The 18,648-nt window shown below is 45.1% G+C and overlaps 1 protein-coding gene across 2 annotated transcripts in view; it reads right to left on the minus strand.

Annotated features, from left to right (window-relative positions):
* plpp3 (phospholipid phosphatase 3) overlaps positions 1-18,502 on the minus strand; it is a 31,406-nt gene extending 12,904 nt beyond the window's left edge. Inside the window, exons 1-3 of one of the 2 annotated variants that reach the window (XM_034583829.1) lie at positions 17,835-18,480; positions 2,965-3,122; positions 458-550 (exon numbers count right to left, since the gene is read on the minus strand). In XM_034583829.1, the coding sequence (XP_034439720.1) occupies positions 458-550; positions 2,965-3,122; positions 17,835-17,973 (390 nt within the window). In that variant the 5' untranslated portion in view covers positions 17,974-18,480. Of the gene's footprint in view, positions 1-457; positions 551-2,964; positions 3,123-3,547; positions 3,703-17,834 lie in introns of both variants that reach the window. The other variant, XM_034583828.1, reaches the window with a different exon arrangement.
* Between the last annotated feature and the right edge of the window lie 146 nt (positions 18,503-18,648).

Genomic DNA, 18,648 nt, shown 5'->3' on the forward strand with positions numbered 1-18,648 from the left:
GAGCTCTGTAAAATGTCTGGAAAATTTGGTTTGGACATATTCCGTGGTTTGTCTTTCACACATGGAGAATCCAGCAGGATATTTTCTGGATCTGATGCATTCAGGTGAGGGGGGGGCGTCTGGGTTTTTGTTTGCAGCACATCAACACCGGCCTTTTTCACCTAAAGCTCTTGAATATTCCTCTGCGTGTATGACACCTCTTTTTCCTCCTGAGATATTTGTATTCTTCCAATTTCGCACTCAGTGCTTGTTAGAGACATCATCAACACACCCACTTGCTCGCTGTGAATTCTCCGCATATTTTCCTGCTTTATTCTCACATGGGCTCGATTAGACATTTTACTAGGGTGCTGGCAGAAGAAGTTACAGAGAATGTCCAGGGCAACTGACAACATTGAACATTCGCGTTCTCACATAAAGCCCCTCTGAAATATTTCAGGAACATGTCCGGACTCACCTGTTTATAGAGAGCGGCAACGTAGGGATTCCCGACGAAAGACTTGGTTCCCTCATGTAGCTGGTGAATCCTGTAGCATTCCCCAATCACAATCTACGAGAGAAGATTTGTTTTTAGAAATAAACACAGATCACAAATGTAAGATGAAAAATCTAGCTATATGATGCTGTTGAATCTTACGTGCTTATAGATGCAGGTAACCATGCAGTACAAAAGTAACTAAGTCTGAGTGAGTATCATGCAGGAAATCTGATTTAATGCCAGGCTGAAGTCAGATGGAGATGGAGAAGAATGGAAACCACAGAGATGAGACATGAGAGACAGAAGGAATGAGACAGACAGACATATAGGATGAGCGTGGCCTGCCTTTCCGTCAGGCAGTGAGGATGTGATGTGAGGTTACTGAGGGAGGTGATGCTCTGCTCGATGATATGATGGGTTTTATTGTGGAATATGAGGGATAATAAGGAGCGAAGTGGAAAAATGAAAAACAATGGTTTGGGTCAATATCTAAATCATGATGGATTAGACTTTGATATGAGGAGTATTCACATCAGAGGAATGGGGCTTAAGTCGAGTGGACTAACGCTGACTCCTCTGGTATTCCAGGTGGTTTTAAGTAGTGTTGGGCCCCATGAAAAGACCTCATCTATACGGACGGGGCTTATGCCAATCCAACGCTCCAGGCAGGGAGGTGTCAATCATATCTCTACCACATGGGGTATGTGACTGACAGACTGGCGGCTTTCCACCACTAACCACAACTCCTTTTCCTTCCTCTGTCCACACAAGGCTTCAGTCTTCAGTCTGACTTCTCACCCAATCTCACAGGAAAATATTGACCTGCCCATCTCTGAGCCAGTGGACAGTACTGTGAACGGGAACAGCACTAACGTCGTATGCACATATGAAAGTTTGGTGTTTCCCACACTTCATATTCAGAAACTTTCTGTTTACTGCATATATTCACATGTATCTTGTGTGTATTGTTAGGCTTGATAAACACACCGATCCTGCTTATTGGGTGGTCAGCTTGCAGGCTCACAGCCAGAAGAAACAAACATGGTGGGATGTTAGTTTGTGTGTGTGAGCTATTGTCAATGAATTGTTCTGATCTAAGCAGAAGATTAGAACCACATGAGGCTGATAAAGGCCAGTGAGGTTTATTTGTTTTGTCAGTATTTGCACTCGAACCTCTCCTCCCTCCCTTCCTTATCTTCCTGTGTGGACTGTAGACACTTTGACATAAGCCCCTTTTAAACAGATGTCCCACCATATTGCCATAAAGAGGACCCTCCATTATACTGGCTTTGCTCATTTAAATCAAACCAAACTAGGATCATCAGTGTGTACACTTACAGGACACTATCTCACAGTTGCTCTCACAATGGAAACATGGCTTTTTCGGACATGGATGAACTGAGGAGTGGGATTTCCCTTGTAGTGGAGATAAACAAGCGGCCCAACTGGAATCTACTGCCAGTGCATGTACATGTGCACATATATACGTGTGTGTGTGTGCGTGCATGTGCTTGCATGAGTGAGCGTGTGTGTGTGATTTAAAGGAATGGTGTCTGCATGGCAGTAGACGCCGCTAATGGAACACAGCTGTGTGAGACACGCCAGCTTTGCCCACACGTGAACATGTGAGGGAACTAACTAACACAAGCCGTCTCCTGGTTCCAATAAGCAGAAGAGCTGAGCTGGTACAGTGTGTGCTAGTGTTTGCGTGTGTGTGTGTGTGTGTGTGTGTGTGTGTGTGTGTGTGCCCACCATGCTGATGGTGTGGAGATGGCGGTGAAGCGATGTCTCGGTCTGGGAAATTACGAGGGGGCTGTGCCACAGAGGCTCTGGGGGCTGTAAAGATCATCTGGACTAACCACGTGGCACTTATTGACACACACCCCACCAAATGTCATTATAACATGTTTCCACTGACCCCCGCTAATCTCCTTGGCAAAATATTTGAGCCATTCCCTCTCTGGAGCAAGCGTCAAGTCAAGGGAATGACGGCTTCGTGCTGTGGCTAACTGGTGAGACACCTCCGGCCATCAGCATGGGAGAGAGCACTGACACGTTCACCCAGAGTAATGCTCAGGGCAGAGAGGGCACAGAGTCCGGGGGCAGGGGTAAGAGTGGGGGGTATGAGAATGGACCAGGGGCTCATAAAACCTCTTTGGTCTTTCACGTGCATGCGTCAGCAACCGTACGCACAAACACATATTTCCCAATACTGCTTGGGGAGGAGGGGGTTTCACTGCTACTGACTCGCTTAGTGAAGTAATAAAAAACAGGCCATTACAAATGGCCCGGATGACTCAGGAGTTACTGAAGAATAAAGTATGAGTAAGTCAGAGAACATTATAGAATGGAGGAGCACATAGAGCACATTCACAGCAAGAGACTGGGGTGTTTGGATTTGAGCTATCCAAAAGTTTAAAACAAAAGAAGTGGGTTTAAATTGGAGTAAAATCAGCAAACAAAGGGAGGTGTGAAGGTTGACTTACAGAGAAGATGGCAATAAGAATGCCAACACCACAAAGAACAGCATCACTAATGGTGTCTCCCTCTTTTCGGGGGTAGCGGATGGACTCGTCCGAACAGTAAAACCCGCGATGGTACGGCTTTATGGTGCTAGTCTCAATGATCAGGAAAGGCAGGCTAGCTACAAAAGACACAAAGAAAGAGGGGAGCGGAGAGAGAGAAAGAAAGAGAGGAAGAGGTGGGGGGGGGGGGGGGGAGAAGAAAGAAAGCATAAAAGCACCAGGTCAGTGACACAGACATAAACAGGAGAGAACAGGGGAAGCACAAGGAGCATGCTGGCACCAGGGGAACATGGGATACTGCAGAAGTGGGTGGGGCTTAAGGGCGTCATGTAGGAGCAGCCTAGAGCAAAGGAGTGACTCTTTAAAGTTGGATCAAACTATGACATAAAAATCATACTATATCAACTTTACTAGCTTTATTAATGCTCCAGCTGTGTTGTCACTCCTTCACCGCCACTGCCATGAAACCCTGGCCCTCCCTGTTTCTGCGTCCACTGTTCCCCATGGCCGACGCTCCCTGTGTGCGTGGGGGGGGGGGACTTACGGACACCACGGGCAGTGTCAACCCAACAGCGGTAAGCACTGAGGAGGAAACAGTGCTGTTCTTGTAGGGGTAATTCAGGCTGGAGTCACTGCAGTACAGACCCCTCTGGTAGGGTCGAACCGAGTTGCGGTGCAGAACCAGGCTCGGCAGCATAGCTACACACACACACACATGGATGGATTGATGAGCCCACACACACTTACATACAGTACATATTACTAACTCCACTTACCTGTAATCTGAGGAAAGAAATATCACATTAAAGCAAACATATACAAAAATTCCCAGGTATGTGTGTGTCCGTGTCTGTGTGTGTTTGCGTGTGTGTGTGATGCTGTTGACTCAGCAAACTCTCTCCTGCTGTCCTTGTTGACGGTCTGACACCAGGCTATTGACAATTGAGAATCTTTAACATGAGGGCCTCCTCCCTCCTGGCAGAGCAAATACACACTGACATTTAGGCCTACAGGTCCATTACTGGAGACAAATGATACACAGCAACCTAGGGACAAGGTCAACACATTGTGAGGAGTTTAGTGTGACGGATTACAAGGGAAGAGAGTGCCATTCCAGATAAGATAATTAAAATCTCTTTCTCTGACAATGGCCAGCTTAAATGGTTAATGTTGACTTTGTACTAGAGAGCTGGCAGGGTAAAGTCCATTTTTTCCCCCAGATCAAGTGACAGGGACATTTGTGTTTACATACAGCTCCTCGATGTATGTGTCTAGTAAAGTTCAGGGTTGCAGTGCACGTGACCGAGCATCTTTACAGACTTCTTATCTAACTATTGACAAGAAAGCAAATAAGCATATATCCCAAAATACCAAACTCCTTTAGCGTGAGGAAGATGATGACATGTAAGAACTTTGTCCAAACACCTCAACAACAAACTGGACAAAGAGTTGAGAGCAGTAATAGATATTGACTTGTTCATATTGATTCAATCGTTTGCTGATGTTCTTACACAACCAGGTTTTGTTGTGACAAATGGAAAATACATATCTTCAAACACACAGACATGTAAACTCTGGCCGCGATTGTCAACGTTTTTCTTGAGGGCTTTAAAAATGTGTCAGTGCCGAGGGAGACTACACTAAGCCCACCCAACTCTGGAACATTTTTCGTGAGAGCATGTATGGCGTGTGTGTGTATATGACCATAGCTCATAAATAGAATGAGCTCAAGACATGTACTGTAGGTATCATGAAGACCCACACGCAGACACACCAACATATGCATTCAAAGTCAGACTGCACAGAATATATTTCCACATGTGGTTTGTGTGGTTGGCTCACATCACAGGGATATTTGCCGTTTGGGTCAAAGTCAGAGACCTACACATGAATGCTCCTAATGCGGCTGAGAACCACAGCTGTCGTCTAACCAGTGATGGGAGAGGGAGATTGTGTTACTCTGCTGTTATGAAAAACACAACACTCGCTGGTCGCATAAACTACATTCTTTAAAAAAAACTCAAAACTCACTATCTTATGCACCCACTCGTAGCTCCTTAGCATCTACTCCCACTTGAGTGGACCCTCATGCCAACACTATTATAGATATACTGATATATAACCTTTTTTACTTTCATTTCAGTGGTCGTGGTGGTTTGTGACCACAGAAAACTATCATTATCAAATTTGTCTCCTGCATGCGAAGCGCTTTGGAAAATCATTGAGAATATAATTGAGAATTTTTAAGTTTAGGAAAACTTTCTAATTCAACCGTCAAGCGAGCATGAATAAGGAATCCATGTCTGTGGCGACTGAACAAACTCCATGGATGTAGCCTCAGTCTCGAGAATCCTCTTGCCACACTTTTTTTCTTGGTTAAATAGCGGAAAAGCCCCAAATATTGGCATTTTTCTGTAGTTCTGATGATTCCAACTGTTGCTAACCAACTCCCTCCCCTCTGCTTCTTTCTCCAGTGGTTAGCAAAGGGCAGCAGATGGTATGGTCACCGAGGCAGACACCTGCACAAACAGGGTGCAGAGCCAGGGCTCGACAGGCTGCTGGAGGGCCCACACAGGGCTGGGTCAGGCTGTGGTGGTGTCTGAGGAGCACTATCCACACAACACGCAGGGTAAGCTTAGGGGCTTTGAGCCAGGGCAGGACGGTCGACTTCAGACACGACTTCAGATGGATGGATTCTGGTGCGTTTCCTGTTCTTGTGAGTCTTTTAGCTTAACGCCCCTCTGAACTTGGCTACAGTTTGATACCTAAAAGTGAGAAACCTCTTTAAGTCAATGCACTAGCTGAGTTCTGTCGGGTAAACACTCAGCTGGGTGAAAAACACTTTTTCAGACACGCTTTCTCTCACGCCAGTCTCAAATCTTAAATCTCCTTTTCTATTTTGTCCTCCTTCTCTTTCCCTCTCTTTCTACATTCCTCCTCTCTGGCCTACTTGTGGGTCGGGGTTGGGGGGATTCATATGCTAATGAGCAGAAGTGAAAGGAGGTCATTGGCTTAACAGACATGGGAAACATGCACACACAGACAAACACACACATGCAAACCACTGCTTAAAGGCTAAACCAATCAGGGAACGCCACAGGAAACTCAACAGTTCACCATCTGAATGAATAAAAAGTGAAAGTGAGAGCAAGCAATTTGAGCATCTCAACACTATCTATTGAGAATTACTGAATACACCCTTGTCCACACACTGTCCAGCTTTTAGATACCAAGCTGTTTTGTGCTTCCCCCCACTCACCAATGCCATCCCCCTGAAAACAGCCTGGTATGTGGGCATTCTCCTCATACCACAGACAGTCCGTGAAACTCTCAGAGCAAAATAAAACCCACTCCAGCACGACTACTGCAGCCCATCAGAGCCGCATCTGCAAACAGACGTGTTAAGAAATATGACCTGTTTTATGGCGGTGGCATAAAGAGAGTGTGACCTTCACAGGGCCCGCTGACCCTGAGACAGAGGAAGAGAGAGGTGGGGGAGTGTCAGAGGAGGGACAGATAAGAACAGAAAGGGGAGAGGAAGAAAGCGATGGGCTGGGCAGTTGGAAAAGGCCAGTGAATTAAAAAACAACTATTTTACAAGGTCTGTCGGGGAAGTCAGTAACATGCAGGGATGCCAGTGAATCTCCAATCCTTACTAAAACAAGGATTCAGAGCAAACTGCATTGCCTTAACTCTAAAGGTCAATGCACACCAAGTCCGTCATTCAATAAAAATCCCCACGCACAGAGTCCTATGCGTGTTGTTATTCTACTTGTTCAGAAAATAGTGAAGATTATTTTGTGGTCTTCTCACAAGAAAACACTGGGTTCAATCCAATCCTGAGAAGGAGAGTTTCAACATTCCGATCAAGGAGCTGCGAAATAAAGCTTCCAAGTCTATTTCAGGATGTCAGTGGTCCAGTTTGATTTGTAACAGCACTGAGACCGCATATTAAAAGGAAGAAATCAAATGTCTGTGAGGCCTACCAGCTCCAACCACTCTCGGGAAGTCTTTGACAGCTGTGAAACAATGCAGCAAATCGAACTTGTTCCAAAAACTTCATTGATGGACAATATCAAAGTTGGCGTGTAAATGTGATGGACACAACATGAGATCATGGGGGGGGGGGAGGCCTCTGCAAAGGCCTTAACCCTGACACAGAGGCTAGTTTTTGCCTAACTGGATAGAGTAATGTTCTGTACTTTTACGGCCAATGAGCCCTAATAGGTATCAAGCCACTGAGCTGCTTTTAAACAGCACAAGCAGGCGTCTGAGAATAACTGGAGCCTAAAAACACATCAAGGGTGAGAAAAGTGGAAGAGAAAAAAGGTTTTGAAAGTATGGCAAGCGTAGGAGGTAGAAAAAAAGCACATCCAAAGTGGGTGGCTTGGCGAGTTAGGGAACAATTCTATTTGTCTTATCAGATCCTGTCATGCACTTCTCTCTTTCAGGCTACAAGGAGAACCGCTGCAGACCACTAAAGACTACTTACCACGGGTCAGAGAGAGAGAGGGGGGGGGGGGGGGGAGAGGCATTTCTTTGACTGGATGAATCAGTGTTCATGTGCAGAGGTCATGGCAAGGCCTTTGTGTGTGTGCGTGCGTCAGTGTGCGGACTTGCGTGTGTTGTACTTATTTTCCAGCTGTAAATCCACTCACCTGTTCATGCTCTGCTGCCTGTGCGAAATCACTGCACTAAAGTATGTCCACGTGTGATTATACATGGAGTGTGTGCATCTGTTGGCGCGCTCTACGTTTAGGTATGTAACATTGCTATGCACAGTATGTCTGTGCGTATAAACGCATTCGTTTACGTGAGAGAGATTATCCGACTGCCACCCATTTGATTGGCTTTGGAGTTAAATTTGGTACTGCATAGCAAGTGAGCAGTTAGATTAGCAGGACTAACAGGACTAAATCTTATTTTTACATATCCTACGGACATAAAGGGGGAAAAAATGCATTATACTGTTGGATAACAGGATAATGTCAGGATTAACATTTTGGTCTTTTTGACATTGTGGTCATTAGTATGCAGTCCAAAGTTCCTTGGCCCCGAGGAGTGAGGATCAGCAACGTTCTATTATTTTCCCTCATCTTAAGACGGACTGTACCGGCCAGAGCAGGAAACAATAGCTATTCTTATTCCAGCTAAAGCTCTGCGTAAAAAAGGTTAATTCCCCTTGACATGGCACTAATTTCCCTGCAGAGCAGCACCTGCATGTCTGCTGAGACGAGAGTGGAAAGCTTCCCGCTCTCATGACTCTCACAACTCTATTGACATTTTAATGGGCTTTAATGGCTTTCATAGGCAGAATTAGAATGATATCGTGATTATAGTGATTGAGCCGGAGTGTCAGTGCTCAGTGTGAGAGGTGAATGGGAGGCGGAGCCGGCCAGAGGAAGAGGCATTGTGGTGGACTCTAATGGAGGATTTCCTCCTCCTGTCTCTCAAACACACCATGTGACCCGTCCTGAGAAGCAGTGCGACAGAGACAGAGGGCGATTCAGAGGAGGGTTAGAGGCGGAGGGGGTCGTGACTCCGTAGACGGGCCAATCAAAGTCTGTCCTATCTTCTCTCATTGCTCTCACTGCAACAGATCAAATAGCTGTTTAGGAATTAGCTGCTAAGCTTAGGTATGCTTTTCGATACCAACTCAAACAGATCCAAAGCACAGAGAATGGACATAGTTTATTAATTATAATTAATAATGACTAGATTATTTATACATTTTCTAACTTTGTAAAGTGGCCGTGGGTATGTTGAAAGACATATGAAATAAAACATATGTATAAAATACTAATTATTATTATTATTATTATTATTTGAAAAGTTATTGGTTTAGAGAAAATTGTAATAAATTTGTGTTATTTTTCTGATCAGTGCTGAAAAACCTGAACACTTTGTTTTCCACTTGTACAAATGTGCTTCTTTTGTCAGTTTTATAAAGTTGTAAGTAAAATTTCTTTGGGGTTTGGACTGGAAACAGATCTAAAACATCGAATCCAAGAAAATTAAGATGGGCAGTTTCCTCTATTTTTAAACATCTTATAAACTATAAAAATCAATTGAGTATTACAATAACAATTATATCGAAATCTACTACACATTACAACACTATGCCTGCAGTTTATTTGTCTAATATAAATATAGTTAGCTGCAGCTTGACTTGTGGTGTAGTACCAAGTCAAATATCAAAATATCAAAATGTTATCAATCCTTTTAATCCCTTTACATAACATTTCACCAAAAGGAACAGACACCGCCACACACTGTGACAACAACCTGATATATATATATATGTGTGTGTTGTTATGACACAGACAAATGGATAACGTGAACAGATCCATTACATACTCTTGTCTATTTTGGGCCGGCCCATCTCAGTCTTTTGAGGACGCTTCTCATACTTCTATCATTCCGATCTCCACATCTACACACACCCTGCAACACAATATGTGTTCGTGGACCCTCTAAAGTGGCCTACATCACTAACAACAAGGATATATCGTTTGTTGTGGTTATTTGATAAGTGTGTGACTTTACTTAATGTTTGTAAGTTTCATATTGTTAGTTGTAAAGCACTTTGTTACATGTATTGAAAAGTGCTATACAAATAAAGTTATTACTATTATCATTAATATATGGCATATGTCTGTAGGCTGCATCTTAATTAATTACATCAATAGTAACTCCTTTAAATGAGCTTGTAATTTCATCGTCAGCCCCAGTTTAAATTTAAATAAATATATATCTTAACATTTATAAATGGCACACACCCAGCTTGCAACTAAAGGAGTGCTGTGACCTCTGGGGTTTAAAATACAGCCTACCAAGCAGCCGCCTTGCATGTGATTACATTTGTCACATATCCAACACTACACCGCGCTGTAATCCCACACACTTAACTATATCTTTGGGTCACAAAAGCCAGCAGCATGAATATGTGTGGCCTTCCAGACATTTGGAAATAGAGTGCAGAGGTTAGCTGAGGTTCATGACAGACCCTGGAAGTAGCTACAGGGCCAAGGGTCAGAGGTCAGGGATGTGACACAGCTCTAGGATTAAACTGTAGAACACAAGAGCAGGGCACAACGGTCACTGTTACACTGCTGATTATATATTTGTGTGTGTGTGCCTGTGTGTGTGTGGCTATGTGGGTGTTAAAGTGGATTACTGTGGTTCAACTGGCAACTACAGCAAAGTCTTTCTCAAACATTTTTCCTAAGTTGTCGACCACGGAGAGCTTTAAAAATGCTCTCGCAATCCAAACAAACTCAGCCCAATAAAAAAAACCCAGATTTTATAAGTATGCATAATCACTGTTTAGGAAACATACATTTATGAGCATGTGGACGGACACATACATGTGTACACTGGTACAGATGTGTGGCTCCAGATATCAGTTCTTTGTTTCCACAAGCTGCTGATGTGTCTCACAAATACACAAACACAGGCAGACAGACACACATACACACACACACACACACCCAGGAGTGGCTGAGGTCAGCAGAGTGGTGTACAGACTGAATCCCTGTCCTTTTTTCCCCTTCTGTGTGAATGCTACAGCGACTGGGGGGCCGCTGGCTGAAGCATGTGCTTACTCAGAGAGATTTTATTCACAGGAATAAATGCCTTTTACACACAGGCATCTGTCGGGACACTCTCTGGGGGACTTTTACCAGCAGGCACCTGCGAGGGCAGCCTCTGAAGTGATGCTGCCAGCCCTGTGTAGCTGTTTCCTTTCTAAGCAACATTTGGAGTGATGTTGGATCCAACACTGTTCTGTGGTAAATCAGCTGTGGTCTACTTTAGCACGTAGAGGAGGCGAGGGGATGTTTTTAATGTAATATTAAAAAAGTCTGTTACAACTCAACAAGACAATCCTAATGATGATTGGCCGCACTGACAGTTGAAAGAGGAGGACGAACACACAGCTGCTCCAATGGAGGGAAACTTGAGCAGTGCCCAGGGGCCACATGGAGCTATTTGGCTGGTTGGTTGGGTAGCCGGCTGGGCGTTTCTCTGTTGTTGCCATAATGGCATTATTACCCTATGGGACAAAAGCCAGGCTGTGGAGAGGAGGACTGTGGAGTCTTTGAAACGTGATGCCTCTGTCTGGATAATGCTCTCCTAATCTTCACTCACTGCCCTCCTCCTTTTTCTTGCAATACCTCCCTTTAATATTCTCCTCACTCCTGCACACACTGTGGACGGTGATTATCTGGAGACAATAGGTGTTAAATTGGAGCAACAGTGTGAACGCACTGCATGATGTTCTCTAGTGTCGCAGGGAGCCTCGTCAGCTGAGGCTCTTCTCTGTATGTAAACAGGATAGGACTCAGTGGCTGCGGCACAGATAAGGCCTGCGCCAATAATGATGCTGAGCTGATTACTACACAGTGCCAGCCCCAGCTGAGCAGATAAGCTCCACGGTCCACAATCCAGTCAACAATACAGCTCGAAGCAGCAACAGCCATAAACCACTGACAGATAATCAAGCAGGACTTGAGTGCAGAGTGAGGAGTCTCTCTCTCTCTCTCTCTCTCTCTCTCTCTCTCTCTCTCTCTCTCTCTCTCTCTCTCTCTCTCTCTCTCATCTCTATCTCATTAAATTTTTCCCTCCCCTCCATTCCATCCTCCTTCTGTCTGTCTGCCCACCAGCCTATTGGTCCTCGTTAACGAAACAAAGAGCGCTGAGATGCATCAAAAAGGGTATTGTTCTCAGTGGAACAGTGAAATCTCTCTGACCCCCAACCCCCCATCTATGGACACACACACACACACACACACACACACACACACACACACACACACACACACACACACACACACACACACACACACACACACACACGCAAACACAGGGGATTGTTGTGGCCAATGTAGTAAGAGAAAGTGACAGACAGAGGGGCCTGTGTAACAGCGGGGAGGCCCCGGCGAGGACAGTGTGGTGTAACGGAGAGATGTAATGAGGGCTGCAGCTCTCAGTCTGTTGGCCCTGATGAAGCAGAGCTGTATAAGATCATCTGCTGCCTCTGCTCTCATTTACATTAAAGAGCTCGTATTATCATTACTAACACGATTGCTGGTTTAAGGAGTCTCCAGGTCCCACAAAGACAAGGATAAAGAAACTGAGACGACAGTGCAAGAAGCAGAAAAGTTCTTATTATCATGGGTGTGACGGACAATTAGATGTTTACGAATGAGTTTGCTGCCTGCACATAGATTTACACAAAATATTCATTTACAACACACACGCTTAAATACTACCAACAAACATTTATGGAAGGTTCCTGCCCAGTAATCTAAGATGATCTAAATGAGCAGGTTGAGGGTGTTTATCTGTGAGGGTTATAATCATAGAAGTTGAAGGGAGACAGGAGACACGGAGGCTTTATTACACTATTGTTGTCGCAGAATAAACGACAAGCTGCCGTTTGACTGTTTAACTTTAATTTAATTGTTTGCCAGGATGGAGACAGTGAAAGAAATAGTTCAAAGAGATGAGTGTGTCTGGTTCCAGCATAAAGAGACACTGTCACATTAGTCAACCTGAAACCTTCCGCCTACCCAGGGGAACCACATGGGGCACACTGGCACGTGCACACACACACACAAATCAAGCCACAGATGCCTTGCACATGCTACCCCACCACACACACATTGCAGACATCCATAGACTATTTCACCCTTCAGGCCACAGAGTCCATCTAACGACAGCTCTGGGCGCTCCCTCTGCTTCGTAAAAACCCCACAGGACGCACACACATGCACACGCTCACACCTACACAACTTTAATCACAGCCCTGCGCGCACACAAACCCTCGGGCTTTGTCATTTAACTCCACCAGCATGAACCAGCCACATGTCACAATGATGGGCTGGAAATGCCACACACACCCAGAGCCTGACCAGTATAGTTTAAGTATACATCTACACAATAATGTACACTTAGAGTTACAGTCATTCTTGAGGGACTAGTAGCCCTGTAGTCACGAGTGTTGTCATGAACATCTGCTGATTTATATCTTATTACATAATAGAATGATTCTGCGCTGCCAGAGGACGCTCCTCACCTTCTAAGGAGCCCCAACCTCGCCTTGTCCTGCAGCTGCAACATAAACACACACCACCACCCACTACAGACCAACCCCTGCAGCCACAGACTGCACAAAGACATGCATACATATACACACACAGTCATGCAATCACATTGTAAATACCATACACATATCAATTGTTGATATCAATTGAGATAGATGTTACTTATTCCTCTGCTCATGTCTATTGAATGTCCGCATCGAGCCCTCGGCTCTGTGCAAGTGCAGGAAATGTCATACAAAGAGAACTAGAGGCACTTGTCCTATATGAGTCTATTTTCTGCCTGACCTTTGACCTGATCTGCCAAACAGAAGAATAGACTGACAAGGAGCAACAACAGTGGGACAAAGAAAACACAAACACCTTCAATATTTCTCTACAGTAGAAGCACGTGGTACCTCTGTGAGATAAAACTTAACAAGTCTCAGTAGGGCGGTTAAGAACGATGCTGGACATGGCAGATTTCATGGGGGAAATAAACTACTTTTTACCTACATCCTTCTTCTTTCCTCTCTTTATATATATATATAGCCAGGAGTCTAGAGCACTTTGATTCTTCTCATACCAGCTCCTGCCTCTGCACAGACAGACTCATGCAGAATGTCTGGGTATATTTGCCCTTAGATTAAGGTCAGCGGCTTTGGGTAGAAGCCTGTGTTTGGGTTTGTGTGTGAGGGGCTCCCGCTTACTGTCTGATTACAGGTTATGACTAGACACTTGGCAAAAACCTCTTATCTGCTGTTGTTACAAAGATGAGGTCCTTGGAAGTACTTTTACAGTCCACTGAAAAGTGGTGTGATTCCTTGAGTATGTTATACTCCACTTTTGCTAAAACCCCACATACAATGAACTAACTTTAAAATGTTGAAGTCTTTTGCCACCAGTGCTATCCCAAGCCATTTCTCTCCATTAGTGCAGAACCAGTTAAGAGGAGGAAAGACCTGCTCAAGTGGAGAAGGAGCAAGGAGGGAAGGAAGGGGGGGGGAGAATGGAAATGGACTGGAGAGAAAAAAAATAGACAGGATTTAATTTCACAACCACACCTACCTCCGACCGACACTACCTTTCCGTTTCCCACCCTTTCCTGAGCACCACACTACACACACACACACTCCATGCCCCCTGGTTCACTTACTCCTAAAATTGCACCATTTGTCACATCAAGGGTCTTTGACCACGGTGGTGCAGCCAGATGAAGAATTTGAGAAATTCTGGAAAATATTTGTAGAGCGACTCAGGATTGAAGTGGCTGAGGTAGAGGTTTAACCCTCCAGCTTTAATGAGCGGCTGTGTGACTGAAGGCCGTAATGCTATAGCGGCTAATGGGGAGGCAAGAGTTGGGTATAGAGACATATAGGGTAAAAGCTCCAGGGCTGGTTATGATGCTGATTCCCCCTGGACCAAAAGGTCACGCTCCTCTCTGGGGCTAATAACAATCTTCCCGTCTATCGCATGTGGGAAATCACGTCACTGAGCACCTGACTGTATCACAGATCAGAACAGATAGATATGAGTGGCTGGTCACCAGTGGACAGAGAGACCTTGTAGTGCTTTTAAAGGTCCAGTGTGTTGGGTTTAGGGGGATCTAGTGGCAGAAATTAAGTATTATGTTCATGATTATGCTTTCATTAGTGTACAATTAACTGATACCATTGTGTTTTCATTGCCTTGGAAAAAGTAATTTAATCCTATATCTATCTCTTCAACAGAATCTGCTATGTTGCATTGCCATTCTACAGTAGCCAAGAATGTACAAACAAAACACAGGCTCTAGGGAGGAGCTTTCACATTATTCTGGCCACTGTAGTCTCACCTACATGCTTGGGAAAGGTAGTATTCACTTATTAGCAATCACTAAATCCAACACACTGGTCCTTCAAAAATGAACCTACATGACCCAAAGTCAGTGGAGCCAGTTCAGCACAAACCATGTTTATATTCAAGAAAGCATCCCAAAATATGACCCGCACAGAAACTGATGTTATGCACACAAGTAAATACGTGATGCCTAATCTCCACAGCATTGTGTAAAACATAATCAGGGTTTAAGTGAGGCTACTTTTGGAGGTACGGTTTCCTAAGAGCTCTAGTGGGTGACTGTTCAAAAAGTGTTTTCACAATAAACATCCACTTTAAGGTGCATGATAGCTGGCTTTCAGACAGCGTGTAGCCATGTTCACGAGCCCAAACGAGACGGTGAAGGAGAGAAGAATGATATTCCGCAGTCTGCGGTGAAGTTTGTGTATTTATAGGGAGTGTATGGTGGTTGTGCGTGTGCTGCTTATAGCAGCGCTAAATCAACTCTGCTACTCAGCAAGAGTGGAACCCGAGCCAACGTGAAATCAGAAGATGATGCTTGTGCTCAGCTGCCAGCATCGTACGCTCGAACTCTGGTCCCAGCAGTTGAGTGCTAGGTGAGAGTGCATGCGTGTGTGTTCATATCACTTATTCATCACCATTCAGATCCAGCTGGCTGTATACATTATTCGCTTAAATTACCATAAGCAACATTAGAAAGGATCGCTTTTTTTAGATTGCGCACTTGAGTGTGTCCGTGTGTGTGTGTGATAATAGATGGCCTCAGATGTCCTTTATGAAAAAACAATCATTAGTTGAGCCTGAGGGGAGTATGGCTGCCGGACTGCCAGACTGACAACTGATACAAAGGTGATCAAAAATGTGTGTGTGCAGCACCAGCTGGCAGAGCGGACCTTATTAAAGGTAATAAGATGTTAATGCATTAACAAGCTGCACAGTGTACACTACTGTCGGATACACACACACACACACACACACACACAGGACAAAGATCTACACGCCCGCATTCCTTGTTCCTCATTCAGCACCCCCCCCCCCCCCCCCCCCCCCCCCCAAATAGCCCCCCTGCTTTCTCCTGGTCTTTCTCCCTCTCCCTTTAACCCCCCTTTGTCCCTCCATCCACTAAAACCCCCACATGTGACCCCTCCCCAAAACCACTAAAGTGGGCCAACCAATCATCAATGGGGCAGCCAGATAGTGTTTAGCATGACAAAGGAGAATCCATGCGACCAGTTGGGTCTGTGTGTATGCGTGCGCTTACATGCATTGTGAATATCTGTGACATGTGTGTGTCGTTCCGTGGCGAAGAGGAGCCGACTGTTGAGAGCTTTTACCAGCGGAGGAAGTTGGTTTGTGCAGGAAATTCACTCCACATGCGATCAAAGCTCATTGACATTTATATGATGAAACAGTGTTTCTCTGTCTGAGGCTCTTTAATGAGCGAACCAATATAAACCCACTGGAAAACTTTGTAGATGAGGCAGATGAGCTTCTGTTACACAGCACTAGAGAGATGTGGAGCTGATCTGCACCATTTGTAACATCCCGGCTAGTAAACTCCTGCTCCTGTGTGGCAGCGTCACATATCCCCTTACTATCCTTGATGCTTCAGTTTCTCTATATAGAGCTGTTGATGCAGCTCCCACCTGCTCCTCTAATGCCAGGTCAGCCACGGGTCCTGCTTCTCCATCTCTCCCTGTTATACTGGAGAGGCATTCCCCTTCCACAACACATGCTTAAGCAATTATTCCATGCATTCCCCCGGACGGAGAGGGAGAAAGAGGCTGGGGAGAGGGAGCTGGAGAGAGAGAGAGAAAGTAATTTGAAGTGGAGCGATCAGGGGGCAGCTGGCCAGGGATTTGCAGAGTTCTGGGAGAGAATGTGTAGAAGTTAAAGCGCAACTCCCATAATCCTTTTCTAAAAGAGAGAAGGGGGAGACAGAGGGATTGAAAAGAGAGAGGCAGAGAAAGGGGGGCCGCTGGAGCTGGAAAGGACCGGCCTGGAGTGACAGCGGCCAAAAAACAAACCAGTTATCAAAGCAACACACACACACACAAACACAGCACAATGCATCTGGACGGGACGCTCGCAGAATAACAAGTAACAAAACAGCACTAACAAGTTGTCGGTTTGAGCAGATAGGAGCAGCAAAGGCCCCCTGGCATCACCACTGCATCAGCAGCATCAGTTAGGAATCAATACCTTAATTGCGCTTCGATTTTCACTTCAGCCAAGTTGCATCTCTACTGTATGTATTGACATATCTAGCTGGAATGGCACCTCTGGAGGGTTAGGGTCAGATGAGGGAGGGTATAGGGGCACAGGGTGGTGTCACAGGCTATTTCAAGGGCAGTAAAAAGGGCAGGTTACAACATTAATGCTGCAGCTACAAACCCAGTGATGCTCCGTGGATTTTGAAATCATCAATATATATGAAAAAGGTGATTAATTAGTCAACTGACAAAACGTCAAGGGTTTTCTTGTATCGATGTAGTAAACAATCAACTATACAGCAGGTATTCATCCTGTGAATGTGACAGTACACTTGTCATGTCTGGGTTGTTTCATTGTGAGATATCATGTTGTAAAGTGGATCTTAAACACTGAAACCCTGTGTGTTTGTAATGTTTGGTTCCGCGCCTCGAGCACGGGCTGGTGTGTGGAACTGGTTGATAAGGACATGCTGCAGGATCAGTTGTGTTGTGGTCACAGATAACACTTCAGTTTTACAAAGATAAGTCTTTTGTCAGCCAAAATTTGAAATTATTTATTTGTTGTTAAACGTTTGTATAGTGTGCAGGTGTCTGCCACTTCTGCATGTAGTCCTCAACCAGATCATGTGTAATAAAAACACACAATTCACTGTGTAACACAGAATAAAATAAGGACTAAACTTATTCATAAACTTACCAAGAAGAAGGCAGAAGATGTCGAGCGCTATCAACAGCTTCTTCTTGCTGTTGTCAACGCCGTTGTTGTTATTTAACGTAGAGGTTCCACCGTTCCTTGTCTCTTGGGCCATAGCTTTCTCATACATGTACTTTTGCATTGGAGAACTCCCCGGATCAGCTGAAAACTCCCGCACCACGCGGTGGAGCTGGAGGAACTCTGACAGGCTCTCGAGTCCTTAAAGCAAATGTCACGCAAGTGTGCGGGAAAACAAACTTCCCAACTCGGAGGACTCGTGGAAGCAGCAGATGTGCTGGTGCGTCTTCGTTGTCTCGTCTTTCAGCTGTGAAGAAAAATCTAGATAACGTCAATAAGTGAGTGTGATAAAGTGAACGGACTCGCGCCACAGACTCAAAGATGAAAAGTTGCTCAGCGCTGCAGATGAATGGAAAGCCCGCTCCCCTGTTTCGCTCTGGGTTCAAACACTTGGAGTGAGTGAGGATTGCGCAGAGACAGACGCTCTTGTTATATCAATCCTTCCTCTCCTCCTCCTCCTCCTCCCCCTGCTCTCTTCAAGTTCCCCCAGCAGCTTGAAAGGCTCAGCCCTCTTCCCACAGCTAGCGGTGGGTAATCACCTCCATCCCAGCATGGAAAACTTTCTCAGTCTGCAAGGGGACGAGTAGGGGGGAGCAGGGGCAGCGTGGAGGAACTGCGCCCCCAGTGGTGGCGCGCGTCACGACAGGCGCACTGGAGTTAATGGTCCTCAGCGTCTCTGGGCGGTGGTTTCAACATCATGTTTGTCTTTCTCATCTTTTGCACGCTGAAACAATTGAAT

Source organism: Hippoglossus hippoglossus, chromosome 4, assembly GCF_009819705.1.
Source record: "Hippoglossus hippoglossus isolate fHipHip1 chromosome 4, fHipHip1.pri, whole genome shotgun sequence".
NCBI lineage: Eukaryota > Metazoa > Chordata > Actinopteri > Pleuronectiformes > Pleuronectidae > Hippoglossus > Hippoglossus hippoglossus.